Genomic DNA, 27,158 nt, shown 5'->3' with positions numbered 1-27,158 from the left:
TCATTTCGCCCTTGGCTATGCCACTGTTTATAAGAATAGACAGAAATAGGAGAATATCGAATTTCAACTGGTGATTTACAGGGCCTGATTTCTGAATACGCCAACTAGGCCCTGGCCTAGGGCCCTTGATAGTTAGGGGCCCCTAAATGGCTGAAATTACCTTAGTTTATGGCCAAAATTGTTTCAGCCAATGGCTAAAGTTATAAAGTTTGAATACAGGGGGCCCCAAAAATGTATTTAGCCTGGGGCCCCTCGGTCTCTTAATCGGGCCCTGGTGATTTACCGAAAATATTCGGCCGATGTCTCAGGTATGTGAATGTTGATAATCACCGCCTCATGTCGATACTGACCTGATTTCGGAGTTTTACAGTAACATGCATATTTCATATCATTGAAAAATGGTGTATAAACAAAAACCAATTTTATCGTGAGTTTTTTCCCCCCCAACGCCCAACTGACATTTTAATGCAGCCTTTCACAGCAAAGAAGATATATACTCCGGCTCCAGAAGAGCTTTTTGTCTAAAAAGAGAAAAGAAAAAAAAAAAAAAAAGATGAAAAGATGCTTCATCGTTGTCATTGGCGACAAGCTGTCTTGCTTGGCGGAAACGAAGAGCAGCAACCCTAAAGTAAACTTTCTGAACCGAAGAGTTCTCGTCACGTGGAGCTAAGAGCAGTTTTTATCACAGCGGAGAGAAGATGCTCAGGATAATTGTTTTAGTTTTGTGTTTGAAAGGAATTTATACAGCTCATAAAGGTAAGAGCATTTTCTCTCTTAAATCAATTTAAGAGCAGTGATTTTATTTTACTTTTTTAGTCATTTTCTCTTTTTCAGATTTGATTTTTGTTATGGAATAACACTTAATTTTTTTCATAACTATTTGAACTGGGGGGAAAAAAAACTTTAAATTTTCTGAAAACTATGAAATTTTTATGAATTTTAGTAAAATATTATGTTTTATCGCTATTTCTTTTCGAATGAATTAAGTCTTGAGCATCAAATAATTTTCACAAATGAAATATGATTCAAAATTTTAATAAAACCTTTCACATCATGCACTAAAATTAAGAACTTGTACACAGAGCTTAAAGTCTGGCCACATAATTGAAACTTCATGCTGATTTCCTTTACTGTATGCTTATAGAAAAGATAGAGCATATAGAAAGAAGCCTGTAAGATTCAGGGGTGCCTCAAACCTGGGAGGGGGAAAATTCTCAATTTGCAGAATGAAACTTTTACCAAATGATAAAACACGATCATGTACACATATCTACATCTAATGAGCGGATATATTGTAAGCGTTAAAAAAAGTAAATAGTAATAAATAAAAGAAAAATCAAAACAATTGCTCTGGAATCTTATAATTCACCAAATTCTCAGACAAAATGTGCCGAATAAGGGATTTTTTTAGGAGATCGCGGTGGCCTCCAATGATTTTCTATCGGGGCGCATCTATAAAGAGCCTCCAATTATATATGCAATTAAAAAAAAATTGTTAAATAAACGAGTTTAGACTTTATAAAACATTATGTCCGTATTGAAAATTTACATTTCATGCTTTATTCAAAAAGCATCGAATTGAAACATCAAACACAATAAAAACATATTTTTCCTTCAACGTTCAAAGGTCATAAAAAGAGATAAAAACAGTACGCAAATAAAATTTTGTTTCTGCGTTTTGATTTCACTGCCAAATACTTTTAACGATGTACTAAAATTTCTTTGATAGAGCATTGAAATGTTCATCTTGGATAAGACTTGATTAATATATTAAATTTTCCCTGTCGATTTTTTTCAATAAAATGAGCTAAAACTGGATGCTTATCACTAAAATTTTCATCAAATAGATCTCCGTTTATGTATTTATATCACTGTCCAGGTTTTTTATTAACACAGCGAGCTGAAACAGAATGCATGCAATTAAAATTTTGTGATCAAATAGATCTCCGTTCATTTATTTATTTCACGTCCATACCTTTTATTAACGGAATGAAGTAAAACAGGTTGCATATCACTAAAATTTTGTGATCAAATTGAGATCTCTATGTATTTAGTTCACTGTTTAGGTCTTTTAGTAACATAACGAGTTAAAACTGGATACATGTCACTGAAATTTTGTGATCGACCAGATCCGCTGAGTGACAGGAAACCTTCAACGACTGGGAAACACAGTTGTGCAAAAAAGAAAGAAGAGTTAGCATATTTGGTTTTAAATATGTCGTTTTCTCAACGAACTTTTCAAATGTTTTCTCATATCTTTTGTTTAGTTATTGGTTGATTAATTTGTGAAATTCATATTAACTGATTTTTATTCTTTTGCTTTTTGATAGCTTCTGTTAGTTACGGTAATCGAATCGTTTACTTCAAAAACCAGTCAAGCAACAAAATTGCTGATTTTAGAAAAACATCTATATCAACATATTAAATTATTCAATGATGATTATAACATAGTTTATTGAAAGAAAAAAAAATGTGTAACCCCTTTTAGTTTGCAACATTGTAATCCTTCTAGAAAAATTTTATTTCGTAGGTAAAAAAAAATTAGAGTTTGTCGCTTGATTGGTTTTTGAAATAAACGGTTAAATTTTAAACCATGTAGATTGACTTTGCACCGCTTAATATTTCTTAGCATATATGACTTCAAAAGGAGGTTCACTGCTACTCTGCTGGCTAGCTTATGCTATCAATTTTCTAGTTTTCATTTCACTAAATAAGTTAACAACACTGAACACAGCTAATTGTATTAGCCAATTAATCTAAAGCTATTGTTTGGAAGCTAATTTTTAGCCTACTTTACCAGTAAAAGTCAGAAAAAGAAGAAAAAAGCATGGAAGAAGGCTTAATGCATCTTAAAAATGTCGCGAAAAAAAAAAATCAAAAATAAATAAAATAATTTAATAAATATCGAAAAATTAAAAATTGGAAAGTAGGGTATTGAGATGAGGAAAAATGTCTGTCGGTCTGTCTGTCTGTCCCCCCTAATAACTTTTAAATGAATAGTCCGATTCGAACAAACTTTTTTTTGTTCGAAAGATCTCGGCGAGGACACCTCATTCCCATATTTCACTTTTTGATTTGAACTATTTTTTGTTCAATTTTGAACAGTTCAAAAAAAAACTTAACATTAGCGCATACGGGGAAACTGAAAGTCAATGCAGATTCCGTACTTGAAGGTGGATTTATTTCAAACTAATTTTGTTGGAAATAGCTCTTGACGCCAAACTCCAGACTCCGACTCAGAAAATTTAGAGGCACCTGACTCCGACTCCTGTGCCCGACAATTAATCAGACTCCGACTCATCGACTTCGACTCTGACTTCGTAGCTTTGGCAACAATTTATACACGGAGGACAAATGACTGACTCCGATTCTTGGATATTGGTCTCCGACTCCCTTATCTCAAAATGAGATTGACTCCGACTCCGACTCCGCAGCTATGGTTTTAACTGTGAAATAATTATTGTTGATATGACTTGTTTTTATTTTCACGCTAAAGATTTAGTTTAGGTATTCAGTTTTCGGCGAATAAACTCGAAGTCATTTATGTTTCTACATAATGATATGCGCAGACGATTTATTTATTTATTTTTTTGACAATGAAAAGTATTTCTTTAAGTTGGCATTTTATTTTTTTTTATTTATTTTGATAAGTGCATTAATTCATTTAAGAAATTATTTTTGGCAACAGGGTAAAAAGAAACGATTTTTTTTTGATATGATGTATTTATTTTAATAAGCTTATTAATTTTAATTATTATTTTTTCGTTTTGAAAGCTGTTAAAGAATTTTTTTTAAGGGAAAAAAGTGTATTAGCTGCTTTGTTTAAAAGGTGCTGCTTTTTTTACGCATCTAATTTTTTTAGATGTGTGAGGAATACTTTATTCCTAGAAATTAGCAAAAATATGTTTGAAACGATTTGCGATTTAGCTATTTTTGAGAATATTGATCAGGTACTAGAAAGTAGTATGGGTATACGGGAAAGTAGGCTCGTATAGTTCTAGACAGAACTTCTTGTTAAGCTGTGGAAAGTGCTCGTACTTCATCGTATTATGCTTTGCAACGTTATAAATGAAAGAAAATCTTGTGATGCTATGAAATACAAAGGTGGAGTTTTTAAACATTCAGAAATTTTAGCTTTCTCGGTCGGAGTTGCACTACTTTTTACTAAGATAGCCTTTTTTACATCATATTTTGAAGTGGTTCAAAACTGATTTAATTACCATGGAAACTTTGAACGAGATTTGTAATTTAATTTAAGCTTTTTTATAATGGGGTTGTTTCCTTCAGTCAAAAATAGTACTTTTTGTCACTAAAATCGATAGAATAAGCAAAACAAATAACATGGACCCAGAAAATACTTTCATTTTCCCAACAGTTATTTTTTAATTAATTTTTTAAAATGTCCAATTTTTCAAACAAGGCGTGGTCTTGATGACGTCACAAATGATGCTATTTGGCGCATCTTTCTTTTACGTTTTCACGTTATGATAATCAAGAAGCGAATTAAAATTGCTCTCTACGCTTGAAATCAACCATATCGTTGCCAATACACGTGAGTAAACATGCGAATTAAATATTTTGCTCTGTGAATGGCAACAGAGAATGACATTTCATCATTTGTGATGTCATCGGCAGAAGCGTAAATAATGAAAGAGAAAGGGAGTTAAGTAATTTTTTTTAAACATTAAACTTGAACAAATTATTTAAAAGATGGTCAGATCCTATGTTTTTAAACATGATCTTTCAGAGAAAAAATACTTTTAAAATTTTGGAAACGACCGCATTATTTTAGTATTTTCTAATATTGAATAACTATCTGATATTTTAGGAGTTAATATTAGCTATTAAACTCAGAAAGGGTGCATTTCTTCCTCTCCAAGGACGATTTCGCATCCCTTCAAGTGCTACAGAGCACACCTGAGAACGAGACCCCCAAAATGTGTCAAAATTCCTAGTAATACTATTAAATATAAGCGTTTAAGTTAAAAGTAGAGTAGAGGAAATGTGAAGCAAAGTAAAATAGTTAGGCAAAGTGAAATGGAGGAATATTTTCAGTTTTCAATCTATCTAACTATATTGTTATACTAAGTTCTGAAACATATAGTTGATTCCAATCAAACAGTAAATAATTCTAAAGATCAAGGTATATAAAACTCTTTTTCAACATTTACTACCCATATTGTAGTTATTTGTGATTTATCAGAAATATTTTTTGCTATTATAAAATGATAAAGTTTTTGAAATTAACATTTTAAACATTAATTGAGATCTATTGATGATGAAAGAGCAAAACTTAATAAGTTAATGTTTGACATGTTTTGATTTTTAATGTTTGATATAATTCTTTAAGTGCACACGTTGCAAAGTGGATGGGGTGAAGTGAAATAGTTCATTTCGTTTACTCATTCAATCCTTTATTAAATCACTTAAATATTCGTTTATTAATTCTACATTCCGTCATTTATTGATTCACTAATTCATTCATTCACTTCTTTTCTCATTTGTTCCCTCTTTTATTTATTCATTTATGTTTCTCATATATTAATTAATTTATTCTTTTTTTGTTCCTTTATTTATTCATTCTTTCTTTCATTTACTCATTCATTTGATCAAAATTATTTATATGATCAAACAAAAAATATTTCATTGGAAAGATATTGTTTTTCACTTTGCCCCATGAAAAAGTGAAAATTTTCAATTTTTTGGAAGGTACAAATTTACTGCCAAAAATGAAAACGAATGTTTCAGTGCACAAGTTTTATCGTAAAATACATTGTTCTTTCTTTATTCACTGTAATTTCCAAAACAAACTTTCAATGCGTTCATTTTGAAAAAATACAGTCATCTTAACTATTTCACTTTGCTCCACATTTCTCTACTTGTTTAGATCACAGTTACCCTGAGTGATATTATATTTTCAATAGTCATGTATATAATAGCGAATATCACCGATCGAGTAACGCTTCGACGTCACCAACTATAAAACTTGCTTAGCATGATAATTTGATAATATTTTCTGGCAAAGTTTGACACATAGGGAAATGCTTTGTTTTGACAAGGCTGAACTTGATCCGGTAATTCGACTGTTTTACTGGTAAAGAAGTCATTTTAGGAGAATGAAGAAACGATAAAGTGGTCAACAATGAACGCTATCTACTGGAGTTTAGAGTTAATCCACTGGAGTTAGGGTTGAAATTTCAACTATCAAAATGTCGCCAAATAGGCACTGTGGCTTCGTTCAAATGAAGAAGCAATTTTCAGCCGTCAGAGTTTGACAACCGATTTTCTAGTTTCTGAAATAAAAGTAAAATTAATGCCTATCATTTGAGTTTCTCATGTACCTAGTACCTCAAAACAATACCACCTAAGAAAATAAAAACTTCGTCTCAGCTTTTAGGTATTCCAAGCATTTTTTGCATCAGACAAAAATTCTTTCAACGTATATCTTCTCTTTCTGAATGATAGTTTTATCCCCTCCCTCTCTTTGGCAAGCATTCTTTTAGACAGATCTCAGTTATAATTGAGATTTTTATTTCGCTCACAACAGCTGATTATAATTTTCAGCGACAGTGAAAAATCGTTCGAGCTATTCAAGCGTCTAAATTTAGTTCAAAGTGCCGTAACATTTTTCTCTCCCGTTCTTCGCTGAAGTGACAAGAATGTTAACATTGAAGATGCTATCTTCAAATTCGTTTGACTGCTTTACTGTACACTAAACTTATTTGCGATAAGTCTTGGCTTTTGCATTCATAAAAATAGTTTTTTTTTTTTTTTTGGTGCATAAGCTCTATTTTAAGTTAAATTTTTATTTTATTGAGAAAGAAAAGTATTTTCAAAGAATATTCGGAAGACCGAGTTTAAAATAATTATTTTTAGAATGTTCTTTGCTTTTGTCGAAAAACGTAGGTTTTGCTTTTAGTGTTCTTTGCTATAAGTTTGCGGTTAAAGAAAAAAGAAATCTTACTACCGAGAAAGCTTTTAAAAAATAATAAATAAATAAATTAAATAAAGTAAAGTATGTTTTTTCCTTTTTATGGGTGTAATATTTTTCTTGTAGTATCGAAAAATACTTTTAATTGGGATTTTTCTTACACGCATATATTTAGCATTGTTAACAAGTTTAAAGGGATTATTTTTCATATGAGGCAGTGAGAAGCAAAGAGGTGTAAGTGGCAAAATTAAAAATTTGGAGATAACCAGTACACATGGTAGGTGAACCTCTTCTCTGTCTTGGGGAAAAATATAGTACTAGTTGCCCTGGTAGGTGGTGATGTACGGCATGATTTGGAAAAAAAAATCAATGAAGCCTACCTAGGATGTTATCTTTAAACGCGTTTTACTCAAAACTTGAAAATGTCCACTGACATCCCTTTGCTTCATATGTTCTTAACTTATCTAAAAATGTAGGTCTAGCTTTTACAGTGTTCTTTGCCATAAGTTTGCGTCTAAAGAAAAATAAATCTTTCCATCGAGAAAGCTTTCCAAAATAGATTATTTTTCTTCCTTTTTCATAGCTGCAATATATTCCCTACAGTATTCCAAAATATTTTTCTGTCGGATTTTTTTTACAACTCTTTGTTTTAATATTATTACTAAGTAATTAAAAATGTACTTAGGTAACCAGCTTAAAGGGATTATTTGTAGAATATTCTTAGTTTTTCACGGAAAATATAGGTCTAGCTTTTGCAGTGTTTTTTGCCATAGGTTTGCGAGCTAAGAAAAAATAAATAAATCTTTCCATCGTGAAAACTTTCAAAAACTAAATTATTTTTCTTTCTTTTTCATTGTTAATATTTTTACTACATTATTCCAACATTTTTTTCAACAGGTTTCTTTTTTACAACGCAATGTTTTAATATTATTACTAAGCAATTAAAAATGCACTTAGGAGCTTAGGGAGCAAGTTTTAAGGGATCATTTTTAGAATGTAGTTTGTTTTTATTGAAAAATGTAGGTCGAGATTTTACAGTGTTCTTTGGCACTGTTTCCCAACTAACTAAAAAGAATAAGAAAAAGTGTTTCCATCGAGAAAGCTTTCAAAAACGGGGGAAAAAAAACAAAAAACGAAAAACATAATTTTTATAGTTGCAGTATTTTTCCCAAAGCAGGGACTCTCAAACCGGTGGGGGGGGGGGGGGGGCGTAGAAGAATTTCAAGGGAGGCGAGAATGTTCAAAAAAGTAATAAAAAAGTAAAACTAACTATAATTTGCCGAATTTTGTATTCAATGAGGTCATTTTCGAAATTTGAAAAGGATTTTTTTTCTGAAAGAGCATGCTTAAAAACATATGATCTGAAAATAATTTGACAAAAAATGTAATATTTTTTAACATTTTAATCGGTGGGCAGATTCAATTTCATTTTTTACGCTTCTGCGCATGGCATCATAAGTGATGAAATGCCATTCACTAATGCCATTAGCAATATTTAATTCGCTTCTTTACTCACATGTACTGGCAACGATATGGTTTATAGCAAGCGTAGAGCGCAATATTTGATTCACTTCTTAGGGATTTCCACATCAACTTTGAAGATGATAAAAATCTACCATTAATTGAATTTTTTAATGGAAAATTTAATTTAACGATGTTTGATGGATGCAATCTTAGCACAACGAGACATAAAAGTGCAGTTGATGCAGTCTTTAAACGATATTTAAACAGATTTGAATCAAAGCTTTTTATTTCCTATTTTGATAACCATAAAACTATAATATCAGTTTTGGAATATAATAACGATGATTATGATGATCATGGAGTAAGAAAATCGTAATATTGAATATGAATGTTTTTTCATTAAAAAAAATTGGATTTTTAAAATTTAAATTATATTTTTTAAAATTTAAATCTGAATTTTTTTTTCGAAATGAACCCCGAATTGTCTGGCATGGCTCAAAATTCGAATTTTCCAGCATGCTGGTCAATCTCACGGCATATCGGCTTTTCCGCCAAGTCAGCTAAAGAGGGTTAATGCAGTAAATAGATTGCGTGGAAAGTTCACTACGTGTATTGTTTGTTATTTTTATGCATGGAAAACCGAATAGCCCGAACTAAGAATTTATTTTCGAATATATCCTATATTTGCATCAATATTTACTTTATAAACGAACAGAAATAGACCAACCAAAATGTATGTAGTTGAGGATCGCATTGCTGATAAACGTTAAACCTAGACTGCAGCTGATATTTTGAATCTACAAACTATAAAACTTTAATTTTTGAAGCTACAGTTAGTTTTAAATGAAAATTAAACACACACCACCCAAACGCGCGCGCGTACAAGCATACCAAATTTCTTTTGTATTATTAAGTTTTCACATTTTGTCGGCAGTCCCATAACTGCCTTTTTTAAAAATATTTTACACCCCATATTTTTAGCATTATTATTCAGCAACTAAAAATGTACTTAGGGAGTACTTAGTTTAAAAGGGACTATTTTTCGTATGTTATTTGCTTCTGCGATGTAGGTCGTACTTTTACAATGTTTATTGAGTCGCGAAAAAAAAATAACTTTCCTCTTATGGTTGGATATTCCCTATAGTCTTTCAAAATATTTTTCAGTATAGATATTTTTTTACTGCCCATATTTTTAGCATCATGATTCAACAAATAAAAATGTCCTTTGGGAGCAAGTTTAAAGTGATTATTTTAAGAATATTCTTTGCTTTTGGCGAAAATTGTAGGTGTCGCTTTGCAATGTTCTTTGCAAAAGTATGTGGCCGAAAAAAAAAAAAAAGAAGAAAAAGAAATCCACTAAGAAAGCTTTCTAAAATGAATAACTAAGAAATGATTACTGGAAAAAACTCGAGATTCGAATACCAAATTTTATACAACTGAAATGACGTCGAGTCATTAGTCATTCAGAACGCAATTTCGAATTTTAAGGCTGGGCTTGTCGGTGAAGTTGTGAACCATTTCATTTCCTGTTGTCCTCTTCTACAATTATAGCTAATGGTGAACAACAAGAAGAAAAATTTCCTGTTAACTCCTACAGATGAAAAGATTACATCAGACTACTTTGACCATGAAGGTTATTTTCGACGCATTTAACCATAGTGAAGTTTACCTTGGATAAGTTAAAAGATTGAGTTGGAGACTTTTCCCCCTAGTCGTAATTTATTGATTTTCATCTACTCCCAGACGGTTATCCAATGTCCCGCTGATGGGGTAAATGAAGATTTTAGAATAAGTATAACATTTCTCATTGCTTAAGGATAATTTGATTATAAATTGGAAATTTCTGAGTTCTAATTGCTAGCTTGTTATACCTTCTTCATTACGGAATCTAAATTAACAATTTTTAAGTTACAGAATCTAAATGAGAATGTTAATTGAAGACAATTTTTCTGTTTGATCTGTTTAATTATATTACTCTAAAAATGGCTTAAGAATGCTAAAAGCTATGTTCTTCATGAAAAAGAAAAAAAATCTAGACTTTCGTAATTGGTTTTAAAACTTTACCGGTTACTTTATGTGCTCGAGTAATGTTAAAGAGTTTTTGACAATTCCGGCTTTTGGACGTTCCAATTTTCGACTTTCTGTATGATGGATAGGTAATTTAGTTTTCCATTTTGAACTATTTGCATGATGTAGACGCTGGTAGTTGATTCTATATTGGAATGAGAAACTCCTGGTTTTATAAATTCATTTTCAATTCCGTTTTTGCTTCACGTCCAAATAAGTACTATTTATATTTTCTCTTTTATTTTAATATTTTGAAGTAGTTAAATGAGCAATTATTTTCTGAACATTTAAATGTTAAATATACATAGAATGGTATGTGTTATCGTTTTAGGAATATTTTTGAAAAAAGGTATTGGTATAGCCAGAGATATAGCTGGGATTTTATGCTTGGTTATACTTGGGATTATATTTGGATTATTACTTGGGAACCTTCAGATTCGATTTTGATACTTATCAACACTGATTCATCGGAATCTAAAAAAAAAAAAAAAAACTTGGGAACAGTGGAATTTGAAATTTAGGGCAAAAATCATAAGTTCGATTCAGAATGTGTGTAGTCAACTTTCTTTAACATATTTTTCTGAAAAACTCTACTTTTTAAGTTTTATTTGCTCTATTTTAATACTTCACCCCCTTTTTTTTTACTTCTCTAAGATTATTATTTTTTGGCATTACTATAAGCACAACACAGTTTTCCTTTTCTTTTCTTTTTTTTGAAAATTAAATAGATATTTCAGAAATTAACGAAAAGTTCTGTGCGTTAATTTTACAGTAACATTTTTGTTTCTATGAAATTGTAAATTATTCACGTAATTATAAATATTTAATTATTATGCTCGTTTTTAGATCACAAAATAACTTTTAAAACTCTGAATCATCTTGCATATATATATTTATATATTAGATGTTAAGAACTATTATTACAGTATTGAACTTAAAACAGCACAAAATTTTTGAATGATGAAAAATATTTATATATATTTTTTGTGAATAGCATAGCTTTAATGTGTATGAAGTAAAAATTTGCTGTCCTCGATTTGAATCGAGTTTTGCTTAGCTCAAAAAATTATTTAAAAGATTAAATTTAGGAAAAGTTTGTGTAATCAAGCCCTCTGTTCGTATTTGTTTGCGAAAATTAAAGATTATTCGTTAATTCTTTCAACTTTTTTTTTTTTTTTTAAATCTTTGTTCTGTAAAGTGTCTGATCAAAATCTTGTTCTTTTATTAACCGACTTCAAAAAGGAGGCGGTTATCAGTTCATACCGTATGTATGTTTTTTTTTTTTGTTTGTCCACTCACAGTGTCTCACCTAGTGAACCGATTTTGATGATTCTTTTTTTAATGCATGGGGGATGGCTCAACTTAGGTCCCACTACTTTGTTTGACCATAGTTGTTTTTTAGAAAAAAAGTTATGGTCAAAAAACAGTAAATTTCATGCAATTTCCCTATTAAATGATTAAATATGAAACCTATTGTTATAAAAGTTTGGCGCCATATAACAGTAACATTAATAGTAATTGTAATGATAATTTTGAATAAAGGCTTCTCTGAAGCAAGCATCAAGTTTCTTTAGGGTCATTGCTCCATAGTGGGGGTGAACCTAACCTGGAAGCGAGGTGATGCTGTAATCAGGATCTGCTTAGCCTTCACGATACTACCAGGTTAGGTTGCCTCAACTATACAGGATTGCATCACAAACAACTTGTATGCTGTGAATTGCAAATTAGTTAGAGAAAACTTAATATTTAAATGATTGTTATTAAATTAACACACAAATGAATTCCAAAGAGGAACAAAGATAAGTTTTTAATGCCAATCGCTTAAAGGTTAACGAGTGTTTATAGTTTTTTTTTAGTATGGAGCATTTTTATGAAAAAATAAGGTGAAGTTTCGTGATGGTAACTGCTTACTGTTTCTGAAATACCTACATTTACACTAAAAAGAATGAAATAAAAAAATTTTGAAAAAAAAAATAGAACCGACTTCAAAATTGCTCTAAAAAGTGAAAAATAATTTTATTCTTTAAACACCATCGATAATGCTTTTAAACTTAATTTTTGAAGTTGGCGCAAAAACGATAGATAAAATCATTCACAGCCATAACTCAACTACAACTATAAATTTAACCAGGCCCAGTTTCTTCACTATCACATACATTATGCATTGATGACAGCATATTTGAATAAGATATAAATGTTTCGTTCGTAACTTTGGATGCTTTTCTGAAAAAAATATGAACGAAGCCTGGTTACACTGGATTTTACGTTTTGTTTTTGCGCCAACTTCAAAAATTAAGTTTAAAAGCATTATCGATGGTGTTTAAAGAATAAAATTATTTTTCACTTTTTAGAGCAATTTTGAAGTCGGTTCTATTTTTTTTTTCAAAATTTTTTTATTGAATTCGTTATTATTATTACTTTTTTTTTTGTCAAATTGCTTTTCTTTTAGTGGAATTGAGTTCAGTTTAGTCTCATGTTTTACTTACATCAATTACGCAATGGTATTCTAAAAATTCGAAGTAACTGGGACCATGATTCGGATTTAAGTTGTTCGAATTTTTGAAAATAACCAAGAAAAAGAAAATACTGTTTATAGAAAAAATATGACATTCAAACAAATGGAGTGGTTGTACAATTTGTACATAACATATAATACGCTACAATATGTAATTACATTTTTTAACAAAATTAGACAAAAATAACTCCATTGTTTACTTACCAAAAAATAAAAATAACGATTATTTACAGTACTGTATTGTATGTACTGTTTGAGAAATTATTATGCAGTAACTTAACAAAGAAAACTGAAATACTTATATACTCTCCATATACTCATTTTAAAAAAATCACTGATTTTCGGCTTAAGAGTCTTGAAATATGCGTTCAGATTTTTGACGTTCCGGCTTTTGGACGTTCCGATTTTTGACATTCTGTATGATGAATAGGTAATTTAGTTTTCCATTTTGAATGATTTGCATGATGTAGGCGGGTAGTTTATTCTATTTGGGAATGAGAAACTCCTGGTTTTATGAATTCATTTTCCAATTCCGTTTTTGTTTCACGTCCAAATCAGTAATACTTATATTTTCTCTTTTATTTTAATACTAGTGGTACCCCCGCACGGCTTTGCCCGTAATAGAAAGCTAAAAGATCTGTTGGTTCGCCTGTATATTTACAAATAATGTATGGTGAATTTTCTCGCCAATTGGCTTGTGCCCATGTTACGGTTCCACGTTATGATAATGTCGTAATTTACTCGTCCATCTTATGATATTTTTGTTCTTAAAATTGGAATAGAAAAAGAACCACATCGAATTTTCGAAAAATCGCTTCGAGGTGCACACCCCCATGCTACAAACTAACTTTGTGCCAAATTTCATGAAAATTGGCCGAACGGTCTAGGCGCTATGCTTGTCACACAGATCCTGACAGACAGGGATGCGGACAGAGAGACTTTCAGCTTTATTATTAGTAAAGGTTTTGAAGTTGCTAAATGAGCAATTATTTTCTGAACATTTAAATGTTAAATATAGAATGGTATGTATTATCGTCTTTACTAATAATAAAGCTAAAAGTGTCTCTGTCTGGATGTCCGGAGGATGTTTGGATGTCTGGATCTCTGTGACGCGCATAGCGCCTAGACCGTTCGGCCGATTTCCATGAAATTTGGCACAAAGTTAGTTTGTAGCATGGGGATGTGCACCTCGAAGCGATTTTTTGAAAATTCGATGTGGTTCTTTTTCTATTCCAATTTTAAGAACAAAATTATCATAAGATGGACGAGAAAATTACGAAATTTTCATAACGTGGAACCGTAACATTGGCACAAGCCAGTTGGCGAAATACGAAATTATCATAACGTGGAACTGTAACATGGGTACAAGCCAATTGGCGAGAAAATTCACCATATTTTATTTGTAAATATACAGGCGAACCAAAAGACCTTTTAATTTTTCTATTACGGGCAAAGCCGTGCTGGTACCACTAGTTTTAGGAATATTTTTGAAAAAAAGGTATTGGTATAACCAGAGATATATATAGCTGGAATTTTATTTATTTTTGTTTCAAGTCATGAACATAATCCTTAACATTTTAGAGAAGTGACATTAATTTTTGAGGAGCGAAAACGCGAAAGCAGTGAATACCACAGTAATAAAAAATTTCATTAAAAAAAGTTCTTGGGATAAATTGAAAGAAAGCAGGGAAAGAAAAATCTTAGAGCAGGAATTAAAACGGAGGGAGCAAGTACAATCATTGGCTTAGCAAAAGCTGACTCAAAAACCCCAAGTCACGTGACTCAACAACGACAAATGGTTGGCACGTTTTGCGTGAAACAAGCGAAAGAAATCTGATTTCTTCCAGTGCTTTGCTTTAAAATTTATCACGTGACTTGGGATCTTGGTTTCATGAAAGAAAGCATTTACTCGTTCCATTTTATCTCTTCTCAATGGAAAAATGTGTGTTTTTTAAATTTTTTAACTTTTAAAATGCTGACACTTTAAACTTCAAAAAAAAAAAAAACTTATTAAAATGCAAAGTTTTAACATTTTTAATTGATCTCCCTCCCCTTTCGACGATGCTAAAATTTAGTTTAAAATAAAAAGAGTGAAAATACATTTCGGTGTATTTCATGTAAATATTTGAGGTTTATATCCGATTGTCAATGCGTGAAATACACTAGTTGAAGCGTTGAAAATACATCTGGTTACTGAAGAGTTCAAATTTTAAATATGGATTTCGAATTTTTCTGAGCTATGCTTTTGGCACTGACCTTAAACATACTTAGTAGTCATTATCTGTTTCACCCAGGTCATGAACAAGAAAGGTATATTGTCTTCTGCAATATGTTTTTTAATATGTCCGGATCTTTTAACCTTCAATCTCTAAATTTTCGAAACAAGAAATCCGTGTCTCACAAACTTGTTTTAAATTCCGTTTTTATTATGTCAAAATCAATACTATTTAAATTTTATTTTCGTTTCAATGTTTCAAAATCGCTTAATGTGTTTCAGATTTTCTTGAGTAATTAAACGTGAAACGAAGTAGGTATTCTTTTTTTGATTAGTTTTTTTTTCTTCTGTTTATTACAATGCTGTTACCGTTTTGGAACAGCAATGATTCATATACGATTTTTAGAGCAGAATTTAAATTTTAAGTATGGAATGTGAGTTTTCCTGGGCCCTGCTTTCGGCACTGACCTGAAAAATGCCCAGTGGTCATTATTTGTATAACCTAGGTCATCAACACGAAGAGCGTATTTTCTTCTGCAATGTTTTCTTAATATGTCCGGGTCTTTTAACCCTTAATATCTTCACTTCCGAAACCCGTTTCGACAAGGAACAAGAACGCATCTGCGTTTTGACGGGAGTTAATTTCTAAGCGTATTTGTTTATGTTTTATTCTTCCGAAGCCACTTTCAAGATCGCTGGTTCGTCAAGGTCATTCCTACTTCTAAATCATGTCCGCTTTTGCTGTCGGGAAAACAGCCGTAATAAATATGATTATAAGTCCTCATAACTATTCTCGTGATATAAGAGATGTGTTTTGACATTCAAGATTGCTATTTTGAGAGAGGAGGAAAGTTCCGAATCAAAACACCTTGAGGAGAAATAAGCTAGCACTAGATGCTTTTCCAATCATCAGTGGCGCAGTGAAGGGGGGGGGGGGTGGAGGTGAACCCCCCCCCCAGAGCCATTGGTTTCATAATAAATGCAAATTCTAACATAGTGGTTTTTGCATATGAAAGGGCTGTTTTGATTTTTTTAAAAAACCCTTCAGGAGGTATTTCTGGCTGCGCTAGTGCCAATCATCAACACGCGTTGAAAGAGAATTCCAATCCCTTCCAAGATGAGAGAAAAATGAACAAAAAACCCAGCATTAAATTGAGACAGTGAGAAGCAAAGGGATGTTCGTGGACTTTTTATAGTTTCGAGTAAAACGCGTGAAATGTTCAGATCCTAGGTAGACTTTCATTGAATTTTTTTTCTGAATCATGCTGTATAGCAGCACAGGGGTGTCCACCCCCCCCCCATAAGAACAACTGCGCATCCCTTCTAAATATTGGGAAGCCCCCCAGAAACTAAGAGCCCCTCAAAAAAGAAAAATACCCCTTAAAACACCCGCCTAAAAATTCCAATGGCGCAGTCTGCGCCATGACCCCCTCCCCTAGGTGAGCACCCTTGAGTAGCACCCACCAGAGCTGCTAGTACTAGAGTTATATGTGTATACATTTCGTTCCAAGAAGAGGGGGGAGGGGTTGATCACTAGCATTTAATTGTATGAGTAAATGGATACTATAGAATGGGTTAATTAAAGATTGAAGAATATATCTGACAAAAAATATACCACGGCTGAATTGGTGCCGTAACGTACCGGAAAATAGATCCTTTATTGCTTTTTTTTTTTTTTTTGGAAAACTAAATCCCCTCTTCACATGAAACTAGCCATGACTCATGAATCAATTATTTCTCATTATTGTTTCGGAATTGAAAAATCTAAATATTCATCCTTGGAGTATTCATATTTATGTGTATTTATTTTAATATAAAATATATATTATGTTCTGTAAAAGTCCGAAATTTGGAAAATGTTGAAATTATCCGGTGAATATCAACATTCACACACGAAAGACGCCGGGAAAGATCAGATTAGTCCGGTAAATCACCGGTAACATTTTCCAGTTTCAGACTTTCTTTTCCAGTTTCGAACACACACACATTTAATGAATGCATGCAAAATTACATATAAATAGAGACCGACACAAAATGTAGACTTGTAAGAACCGGGAAAACATTTTAGGCGCCTGACAAGTTATTTTTCAGTGTTCATAAGAAAATTTAGTGTAACATGGCTTGTGAAATATTTTTGCTCGGAAGGAATTAGTTTACAAGGTAGTATTTTTTTAAAAATCGTACGGACCACCTGTTTCCCAGGATTTGTCGGACCCTCCATATAAGTTAACTTTGACGAAGTATAAATCAATGTTTGACCACAAAAGTTGAAATAAATGTGTTTTTTTTTTTCCCTTGAGGTCAGGGAAAGTTTAGGTACCTGATTTTATTTTCAAAATTTTTACATTTCGCAGTTTTACCATCATTTTTTCTAAATCTTAAGGATGAAGTCTAGACTGATTCTATAAAACTCAGTAAAAATGCAGAATATTTCATTTTCAAATTTTTAAGCGTCAATACTTGAAAAGACGGTTACCTGGCGTCCGGTGTTGACTGAGTTCACTTATAGCATAAAAGATAAATAAAGCACTGGGTTTTGCGATTTCATTCAATTCTCTCTGCATTTTAAAGCACATATATTACGAAAAATAAATAAATTACCACAACACTAAAAATGAAAGTCAAAAAAATATTTTCTAGGAAAAAGGAATAAGCTTATTAAAATAAAATAACTTTATAGAAATTACGAAAATAAGAAAAAAGTAGAAAATTCAACTGTTTCTGAAAAATATGTTTCTAACAGTAGACGATTTCAGCACAAACTTCGGAAAATAAATTACTAAGTCACTGAAAATTAAAGTGCAAAATATTTTCTGGGGCAAAAAAATCGAACGGAAAAAAACTAACTTTAAATAAAATATTAAAATTAAAAAAAAAGATAAATGAAAAATGTGTTTCTCATAATAAAATATTTCAGATCAATCTTCGAAAAATAAATAAATTGCAAACTAACCGGAAATTAATGTTAAAAAATATTTTCTGGAGAACAAAAAGCTTATTATAACAAAATAACTTTACTAAAAGTATTAAAATAAGCCAAAAGTAGCCAAACGAAAAACATTTCTGAAAAATGTGTTTTTAATTACAGCAAATTTCAGCGTAATCTTCTAAGTTCTGCTTTCAAAAACATATCTATTACAACGAAAAAAAAGGAAGATAAAATCGAGCAAAGGGACAGTAAATATACTGATTAAGATACCCATCATTATCTGGCATTCCCTTGAAGTCACTGTCTTTTTGCGCTGAAAATAAACAAATAAAATTCTGTCTTTATCTTGCACTAAGAGCACTCAGAAAGTCTGCACCACATATTATCTAGTTTTCCCCGCATACTTAACAGTCCTCCTCAAGAAAATCGAGATAGCAATCACTCTTCCAGGAGTTATGCTGCTGTTAACCCCTCTGAGGTTGGTGGGGTAGTTAGTCCCTCGCTGGTGAGCTTTTATCTCCTTTTGGCGATAACGGCGGAAATGTATGGGCCATCAAAACTGCTCAGATAGGGGAAATATACTTTTGCAGTCACCAGACAGCACATGCTTGTCAAGTCCCCGAAGTTATTAATGGTTCAATAAACAGAATTGATTATGATTGGTCTGGAGACAGGGACAGGTCTTGATCGATAGGACTTTTATGATATCTCCCGTTTGTGACAATTTCTAAGACACTTAAAATTGTCTCAGGGTCTGTCTATAAGTGATGTCACGATTTTTTAAAAACGTTTTTGGCTCCCCTTCTACCAGGCCCGTCAGTTGGGCGATCGGGGGGGGGGGGGGGTCAATTGACACCCCTGGATTTTGGAAACTTAATATAATTATGCATTTTTATATGTATTTTGTTGTTTAGATGTTTTCATCTACATAAAAATTTGATTTTTATAGAGATGAAAACATCTAACATAACCAGGACCCTCGGGTGTGATGTGATGTGTTGAACACAACTATCCTCCCCTGGAAAATTTTAACTCCCTAAATCCTAATTTAAAAAAATCATTTTTTTTAAATTATTGACTCCCCCCCCCCCCCCCTTGTCACACTTTACCTTACCCCTTACCCCTTTTTCACATGTCACGCTATTTTTCATAAACATATTCTAATAAAAAATGCTTGACCTCGCACTTTTTTTACTCTCCCCCCCCTCGTCACAAACTGCAACAATTTCACGAATTCCCCTCCCCCTCAAAGCGTGACTTAATATAGACTTAATATAGTTAAAAGACTTAAATACAGTTGAACTCGATTAACGATATTTACTCTTAATGACCGAGTTTTCGTTGAAAACGAGTCCGTGTAAAATAACCACATATTTAATAAAAAATGCTTTGCATTTTTATTTCTTATCAATCTTAACTTCCGACTTAATAATTCCCTCCATTTTTGTATTTAGATGAAGTTTTGCTGTTTAAGTTCATCTATATAGGTGTAAAGTGTTCTTTTTTCCCGAAAAAACGTAATTTTACACAAAATAAAACCATTTTTTAATGTTAAGTCTCCTTTAGTTAAGCCCTGAAAAAAATATGAATAAAATCTAACCGCAGACGATTTGAGACTCTGACGACGAAAATTTCGCCCTCTAAAGAAATATTAAAAACAGTCGTCGTCATGTTAATCTGAAAAAATCAGAGCAACATCAGCTTTGGTCAAGTGGTGAGGATAATGAGCAATTCGTGATTTCTCAAAAAAGTTCGCAAAGAACGAAAATTTCAATTTGAGTAAACATTTTACTTAAATTTTATAGGAGTGCAAGTAAACCTTGACACACTTTTTACCCCCCGGATACCGTAGCTTGTTATTGACTCCTCACTAAAAAACACTTCCGAGAATTTCGCCTCATAGCAACTTTTAAATAGACTGCTTGGCAACGCTCCCACTTTTGGGTTGATGAAAAGCGTTGCTATGGTAATGTTACGTCACGTTAGTTGGTATAATTTCCGCATCATGGTATTATTATGAGATACATTTTAACTCTCTTCATCAGTTTCAACTGGCCCAAATGACTGGGCTTTGTCTCTGAAGAAGAGATTTTTATCTTTAGCTAACAGAATACTTAAAAAACAGAATTATTTGATGGGAGATTAGAAAAGGAATATTGCGTTTGTGGGAATAAACATTTCTTGGTGTTTCATTTTATTCCAGAAGTTAATAAACAGGAATTCTACGGAATTTTGTTTCTGAAATTTCAATATGTATTATGAAAAAGAATATGTGTTCAATATGTATTACGCAAAGGAAATATATACGTTAGTTTTTCGGTCTGTATTATTTAAAAATGTTTAAAGCCTGGAATTAAAAAAAAATTTCATAATTTCATCACGAATTTTAATTCTTAAGTTTTAATCTATTTCTGTAAGTAATGGTTCATTATTTCGAATAAATGAATTTCAGAGTGAGTTGAGAATAGAATATAATGAATTTGAGAATTTAATGAGCAATTATGCATTATTGTCCCCATCGTGTGCTGTTAGGTGTCATATTTACTTTGTCTTTTGTGCAATTATAAAAACCATAAGATCTTAACATGAAAGAGTGTACATACGTTTATGTACGCATTTTAACATGCGAAAACGATTTTAGAGCAAATTACAACCGAAGAGTTAAACACAAAAAATCATAAATCTAATAAAATATATGCATAGTGTGCCGTAAAGACACATGATAGAAATGAAACTTTTCTTTTTTTTTTCCATTATGAACTGTTATTTCAACCGCCTGTTTTCTCTCACACCGCGCTCTTGTTCTTTCTGCGCCTGACTTAGGCATATTCCCTACAAAATTGTACATTTTAATGAATAAAATAGATTATTAAGTAGGAAAAAACAAAAAAATACTCGAAATCCACTTTTTATTTGTTGCAAAAACAATGAAAAGTAATCGTAATTATAAATTTAACTTTTTCAACAAAAGTTAACAAACTGATTTCAAGGCTGAACTTAAACAATGTGGATTCCGCTTTTACACTGATGACTTGACTTGAATCAAAGAAATCTTTGAAAAATTGTTTGAAAACTTTAAAATCTCCAAAATGCAAAAATATATGCTGTTTTAAGTTTAGCCTTAAAAATTAATTTGTTAAATTAATTTAAAAAAAAAACTTTATAATTACAATCATTTTTCATTGTTTTTTGGCAACAATTTAAAACAACTGCGTCACTTCCGTCTCACAAAAGATTACGAATCAGAACTTCAAAGCCTTTGCATAAAAAGTTTCACTTCAAAAAACAGAATTTCAGAATGAAAGAAAAAGAAAAAACGATATAACGACTATTTTTATATTATAATTTTATATTATAATTACGATTATTTTTCATTGTTTTGGCAACAATTAAAAAGTGGATTTCGAGTATTTTTAGTATTTTTCTGAAAACAGACGGTTGAAGTAACAGTTCATAATAGAAAAAAAAAAAAAAAGAGAGAAGTTTCATTTCTATCGTGTGTCTTTACGACACATTATAAACGCCCGGTACTACTGACTACGTGGAAATAATTTTGTCAGATTTCACATATTTTAAATACCTTCTCTTATAAAGAAGCATTCTAACAAACTTTCTAAAGACGATGACTATGAACAATAAAAATAAAGAAAGAAAAAATAAATAAAATAAATGTACATAAACATCGAAGGAAACTTAACGGAAAAAGGAAGTGAAATGACCTATTAAGATTGATTCAAATTCGCATAGTTCCTAGAGGTCGAAAGAATCGTTAGTTACCATGACAGAATTAGGATCATCCTTGTGTCTTCAGATGTAGCCGCATACCTGCGACCATAAGGCCAACTTTAGGTGGGCAGGAACGAATCCGTAGAAACCACTTGTTGTACCACTTGTTGATAGCCGAGTCCTAATTAAAAGATTAAATAAACTTGCGTCGGTATTTCTTGCCTTTGGGGAAAATCTTTTGAAGTTGTTTCAGGATGGAAGTTTTTTTTTTTTAATTGTGTCTAAAAGTTGTTAGGAAGAATTACTGGGGAATGTAGTTGATGGTGTATTAAGTTGTGATTGTAATTGCCTTTTATTTAATTTTTAAATCAGGGCAATGAATTGAAAACTACAAACTATTTTGAGTTTGTGTGCAATTAGTAAAGAGGTCAATTAAAATCATGAACTATGGCATATTTTCGCGTGTTCTTTTAATTAATTCTGGGTTATATCCTTTAAAAGAGCAAAATATACTCGTACCTTTGTTAAAACATAGCACGAAAGCTTTCATCCCGTCTGGGTCAGTGGCAGGGCTGTGGAGTCGGAGTCGGAGTCGAAGAGTCGGAGTCGGACTGATTTTGGGGTAAAAGAGTCGGAGTCGGAGTTGTTAGAAAACTTGCCGACTCCGACTCCGACTCCGGGTTTCTTTTTTTCTTTCCTTTTCACTGACTCTCCTTGCATTTTTTAAAAACTGACTACCAATTGGTTCAATTACATGTATAAAAAGATACTAATGAGAAAATAACTGCCATTATGGCAATCAGCTAGCCTGAATGCTTACCGAACTTACTGTAGCCGTCCTCTAGTTTGCTTGCTTTTTAACTTAACTAATAGCGACTGTCAGCAAACGGTTTTGTTGCCTAACATTTTCAAGTAATCACTTTCAAATAAAAATAGAAATATAGTGTTTTGTTCGATCTCAGTTATAAAATAGCGAAAGAAACGTAACAAATTAATAAGTCGAGGCCCGTAGCTAAGGTTGAAACATTTAAGGGTGATCGACAAATTCAAAAACGTTCTGGCGCGAAAGCACGAATCCAAAAGATCCGATGAAAAATAATCTAATGTTTTTTTCTTTATTAAGACTATTTCTATAAGCTTGGTTCTCACTAAAAAGTATAGAACAAAATAAGTGTAAATGATTTCTTGATTGCAACACTCAATGATTGCAGCTAATCTTAAAATCTTAACATTAAGGTTAATTCTAAAGCAGACAATAAAATTTAAATTAAAAATTTAGCGAAGAAGAAATATAGGTATAGTAAAAGCTATTCGTATAAATTTGTATACCGGCCGCATTTTGTGTAAAATTAGCTCCTGATGTATATGTGCCCTATTTTCGTTGAAATTTGATTGATGAAATATAATTTAAAATATATTCGCGAAAATTTTCATAATTAAAGTATTTATAAACTCTGAAATTAACTTTGGGTGTCATCTACCTGATGGGTGTCACCCAGGGAAAACCACCCCCTCTCAAGAACTTGGATTTAGAAAAAAAAAAAAAAGCTTTTTTTCTCTCAAGTTACAGCTTTCAAAAATTGAAAACACACGATTTGATCAATATCTATTTGTTAAACATTAAAGGGGGGCAAATTGCAGATAATCCTTTTCAAATTTTTTAAAAGGGATTTTTAAGTCATCTCACTTCTTAACTCGTAACTGCTGGAAAATTTGATTTTTAAATTGAATTTCTAACGTTGTATGCGTCTTGGGTTTACAATAAAAAACAAAATGCGAAATTTTCATGAAAAGGAATCAATATTTCAATCTCTGTTTAGAGGTTTTCCCCCTTTCCCTGAAGGGAGAGAGGGAGTTGAAAAAATACAATTAAAAAAATCAAAAACATCCGGAGTCGGAGTCGGGCGCTTCAAAATCCAGGAGTCGGAGTCGGGGTCGGAGTCGGCCATTTTCCTTCCGACTCCGCAGCCCTGGTCAGTGGGTCCCTTAATTTGGGGAAGTACTCGGAAAATTCTTTAGTTGCCAGTGGCCGATGGTATAAAATTCCTTTGCCGCCATTTTTTAATAGTGAAATAGTGACCACTTTTTTTTTTAAACTCAAAGTGCAAAACGATGAGTTTTTTTTTTTTTTTTGAATGTATTAAAATTCATACATCAAAAAATATTATTTTTGTGATCAAAAAAGTTTAAGAAATCAAAATAAAAAGATTTCTGGATTTTCTTAGAAACGTTTTCATTAGTTACTCAGTACCTTTTGTACGCTTTAAGTTCATAAATTTATTCTGTAAGATGGCGCTCAAGAGATAATTTTTTGATCACAATTTTTTTTTTCATTTAGTCGCCCTGTGACATGTGGCGATTGCTAATTTTGCCCTTGAGAATTTGAATTTGCGATACTCCAGTCATCAAAGTACTACACAACAGACTATTCAGGAGTATGTGAAAGATGTACTAATGACCAAAAGACAATGACTCTCGATTGTAATAAAAATAACACAACAGTGTCAAGAACCAAAACATCTTATTTACTTTGCTAATATAAATAAATTGCTACTTCATACCTAGAATTTCTTTACATCTTGTTTCTTCTTATTTGTTTATTTTTTCTCGTGTGTTAAATTACCAGTGCTTTGCAAACGAGTCGTATCATATGAGTAGGTGAAGCTGCTGTACCCATGGACAAAATTTACTTTTCAATTTTTGCTGGTCTCTGGGAATGGATAATGGATCGAAAATTTTTTCTGACAGACACTACAACTTATCATCTAATTTGACAATTTTTGTCAGGTGAAAATCTCAAAGCTTTCAACCTCAAAATTTTTTTCTTAAAAACCATCTTTTTTGTCCGTGGGTACAGCAACCCGTTCCACCCTGTGGACAGGTGCCTTTGTACCCATAGACATATAAAACAATAATATATAAATAGGTCTGAGGAACTAATTTATACTCAATGCATTTTCACAAGCCATATTATATTGAAATACTTTCAACATCCACTGAAAATAACATTAAATAACATATCCAACAGAAATTAAACTTTAAAAATTAATCGAAGGTTTTTTTCAATTTTTTTAATTTTCCTTAATTTTTAACGTCAGTGAACGGTTTAAAAAAGTTACAAGTCTTAAGAGAGTTAATGATGTTATAAATAATTAATATGTTTTTAAACAAAAAAATAACTAGATTCATGATAGTATGACTCTCTATGTACTTACATAATAACTTCAATTTATATGCAAATTGAAACCTTTAACCAATATTAACCCATTACAAAAAAAACTCAGTTTAGATTAAACCAAAAAAATCTAGAAAAGTCGATTTCAAATAAAAACAGGTGGGATTGACGGTCTGTAGATCCTACAACAGGTGTGGGGGTTACTTCAACACTATACTTTCAAGTCGTACTTCAAATTCATCATCATTGTTAAAAGCAAATTTTGGACGTTGATGACAAGTCACCACTTTGAGGTACTTCACATTGTAAGAAGACTCAGGTGTGACCCAAGGTGACTAAAAAGTGCTGTCAGTGGGTACACATGGATGTGTGTCCTTAGGCACAAAGGTATGCCGTTTTGGTTTTGCAATGCAGTCACATCGACAGGACCACAGGTTTACAACATTAAAAATCGGAAGCAAAACCTTCAAAATGTAGGAAATCATGATACCTACAGCAAAAATGAATAATACAATCCACGACAGAGTAAAAAAAAGAAATTGTTTATGTTTTTTTTACTTAGATACTAAAGCCGAAAAAATGTGATATAATCTTAAATGTTCGTTTGATGGCGTTGAAACTTTCTGGGGTATTGGAGAGGGTTGTGACACACACGTTGATTAGGATCTCTCTCGACTGGACCATACCTGGAATTTTCCGACCAACGTCCGTAGGTAAAACCGTCCATGGGTACAGCAGCTTCCCCTATCATTTAAATTATATGCAAATGTACTCAAAAAACTATTGCTACATGCGTTATTATCTTATCAAGAATACCCTATTTGTGTATAATAAAGTTTCACAACAAAATAATCAGTTCGGAAAAAAAAAATAATTTGAATTTTGACATCTTGAATTCAAATTATGTTTTTCGCAATCACGAGTGTGTGTATGTAGACATGTGTGTTTGTGTGTGTGTGTGGGGGGGGGGGGGGTGTTTGTGTGTACGGGGTATGTGTGTTTGTGTCTGTGTGTTGGCATAAGTGTGGGGGGGTATGTGTATGTGTGTGTGGGGGGTATGTGTATGTGTGTGTAGGCATATGTGTTTGTGTCTGTGTGCAGGCAGGAATGTGTGGATAGTTGTGTGTATGTATGCGTGTGTGTTTGTGTGTGTATGTGTTTGTGTGTATATGTGTTTGTGTGTGTAGGTGTATGTGTGTGTAGGTGTATGTGTGTATGTGTTTGTGTGTGTGTATGTGCGCGTGTGTGTGTGTGTAGTTGTGTATGTATGCGCGTGTGTGTAGGACATGGATGTAACCGGGAGACGGCTTTCGCTATAGGTGCAGCATCGTGAGGAGCCAGCCTGTCCACGGTGATGGTGCAGAGGGTGGCGGTGGGAAAATAAAATGATAGGACATCAAAAACAGTCAAATGAAAGCAATAAGCAATCGTGATTGCTCAAAAAAATACTTAGCTATCGCACCCAAAGTGAGTTGTTTTATTTCGGATTTTCAGCTAATTTTGGTTTGTTGTCATCATTTTTTTTTGTTGCGTTAAGCAAGATTATTGTCTTCTTTAAGCTTACTTATCATCATCACTTTTCAGTCAATCAGTAGTTAGAATGTAAATAAAGGCTGTCAGAAGGATACGTTTCTAGAACACTAACATGGTGCTAAAAGCATTTTTTTACAGGCCTAGAAAATAAAGTGAAATTGGTAAACTTGAACTTCCTTTTCCTCAGATTCGATAAAAGTTTGATTATTTACCAAATAATGAATGATAATGCCAGCTGAAAGAATATTTTTCACATTAAATTTATCTTTTCTTCTCTTTAATGTTTTAAAAAATTTTGCGAGAAACTTTTTAAAGGAGACAAGAACAATTTGTTTGCAATTTTTGTGCATTAAAACATTAGTAATTCATTCATATAACAAACTTTGTTCATTTTATCGTGCTTTCAGAAATGAACCTCTGAATAATAAAGGTGAAGAATATATTTTCATTTTTTCTTTTTTTGTTCTTCTGTTGAAGACAATCTTCATCAGTTTCATTTTCCAACTTCTAAATACATTAAAACTTTATAAAGATGTATACTAAAAGCAGCTTTTCAATGATGGAATGAACTTTTATTATTTCTAAAACCTGTGCATAGAAAAG

The 27,158-nt window shown here is 32.0% G+C and overlaps 1 protein-coding gene across 1 annotated transcript in view; it reads left to right on the top strand.

Moving 5' to 3' along the window:
* Positions 1 to 666: 666 nt before the first annotated feature.
* Positions 667 to 27,158, top strand: part of LOC129223761 (uncharacterized) — a 62,784-nt gene continuing 36,292 nt past the window's right edge. Inside the window, exon 1 of the mRNA XM_054858118.1 lies at positions 667 to 756. Within this exon, the coding sequence (XP_054714093.1) occupies positions 699 to 756 (58 nt within the window). The 5' untranslated portion in view covers positions 667 to 698. The remainder of the gene's footprint in view (positions 757 to 27,158) is intronic.

The sequence above is a fragment of the Uloborus diversus genome, chromosome 6 (assembly GCF_026930045.1).
Source record: "Uloborus diversus isolate 005 chromosome 6, Udiv.v.3.1, whole genome shotgun sequence".
NCBI classification, from domain to species: Eukaryota; Metazoa; Arthropoda; class Arachnida; order Araneae; family Uloboridae; genus Uloborus; species Uloborus diversus.
This window is presented reverse-complemented; position numbering and strand designations above follow the sequence as displayed.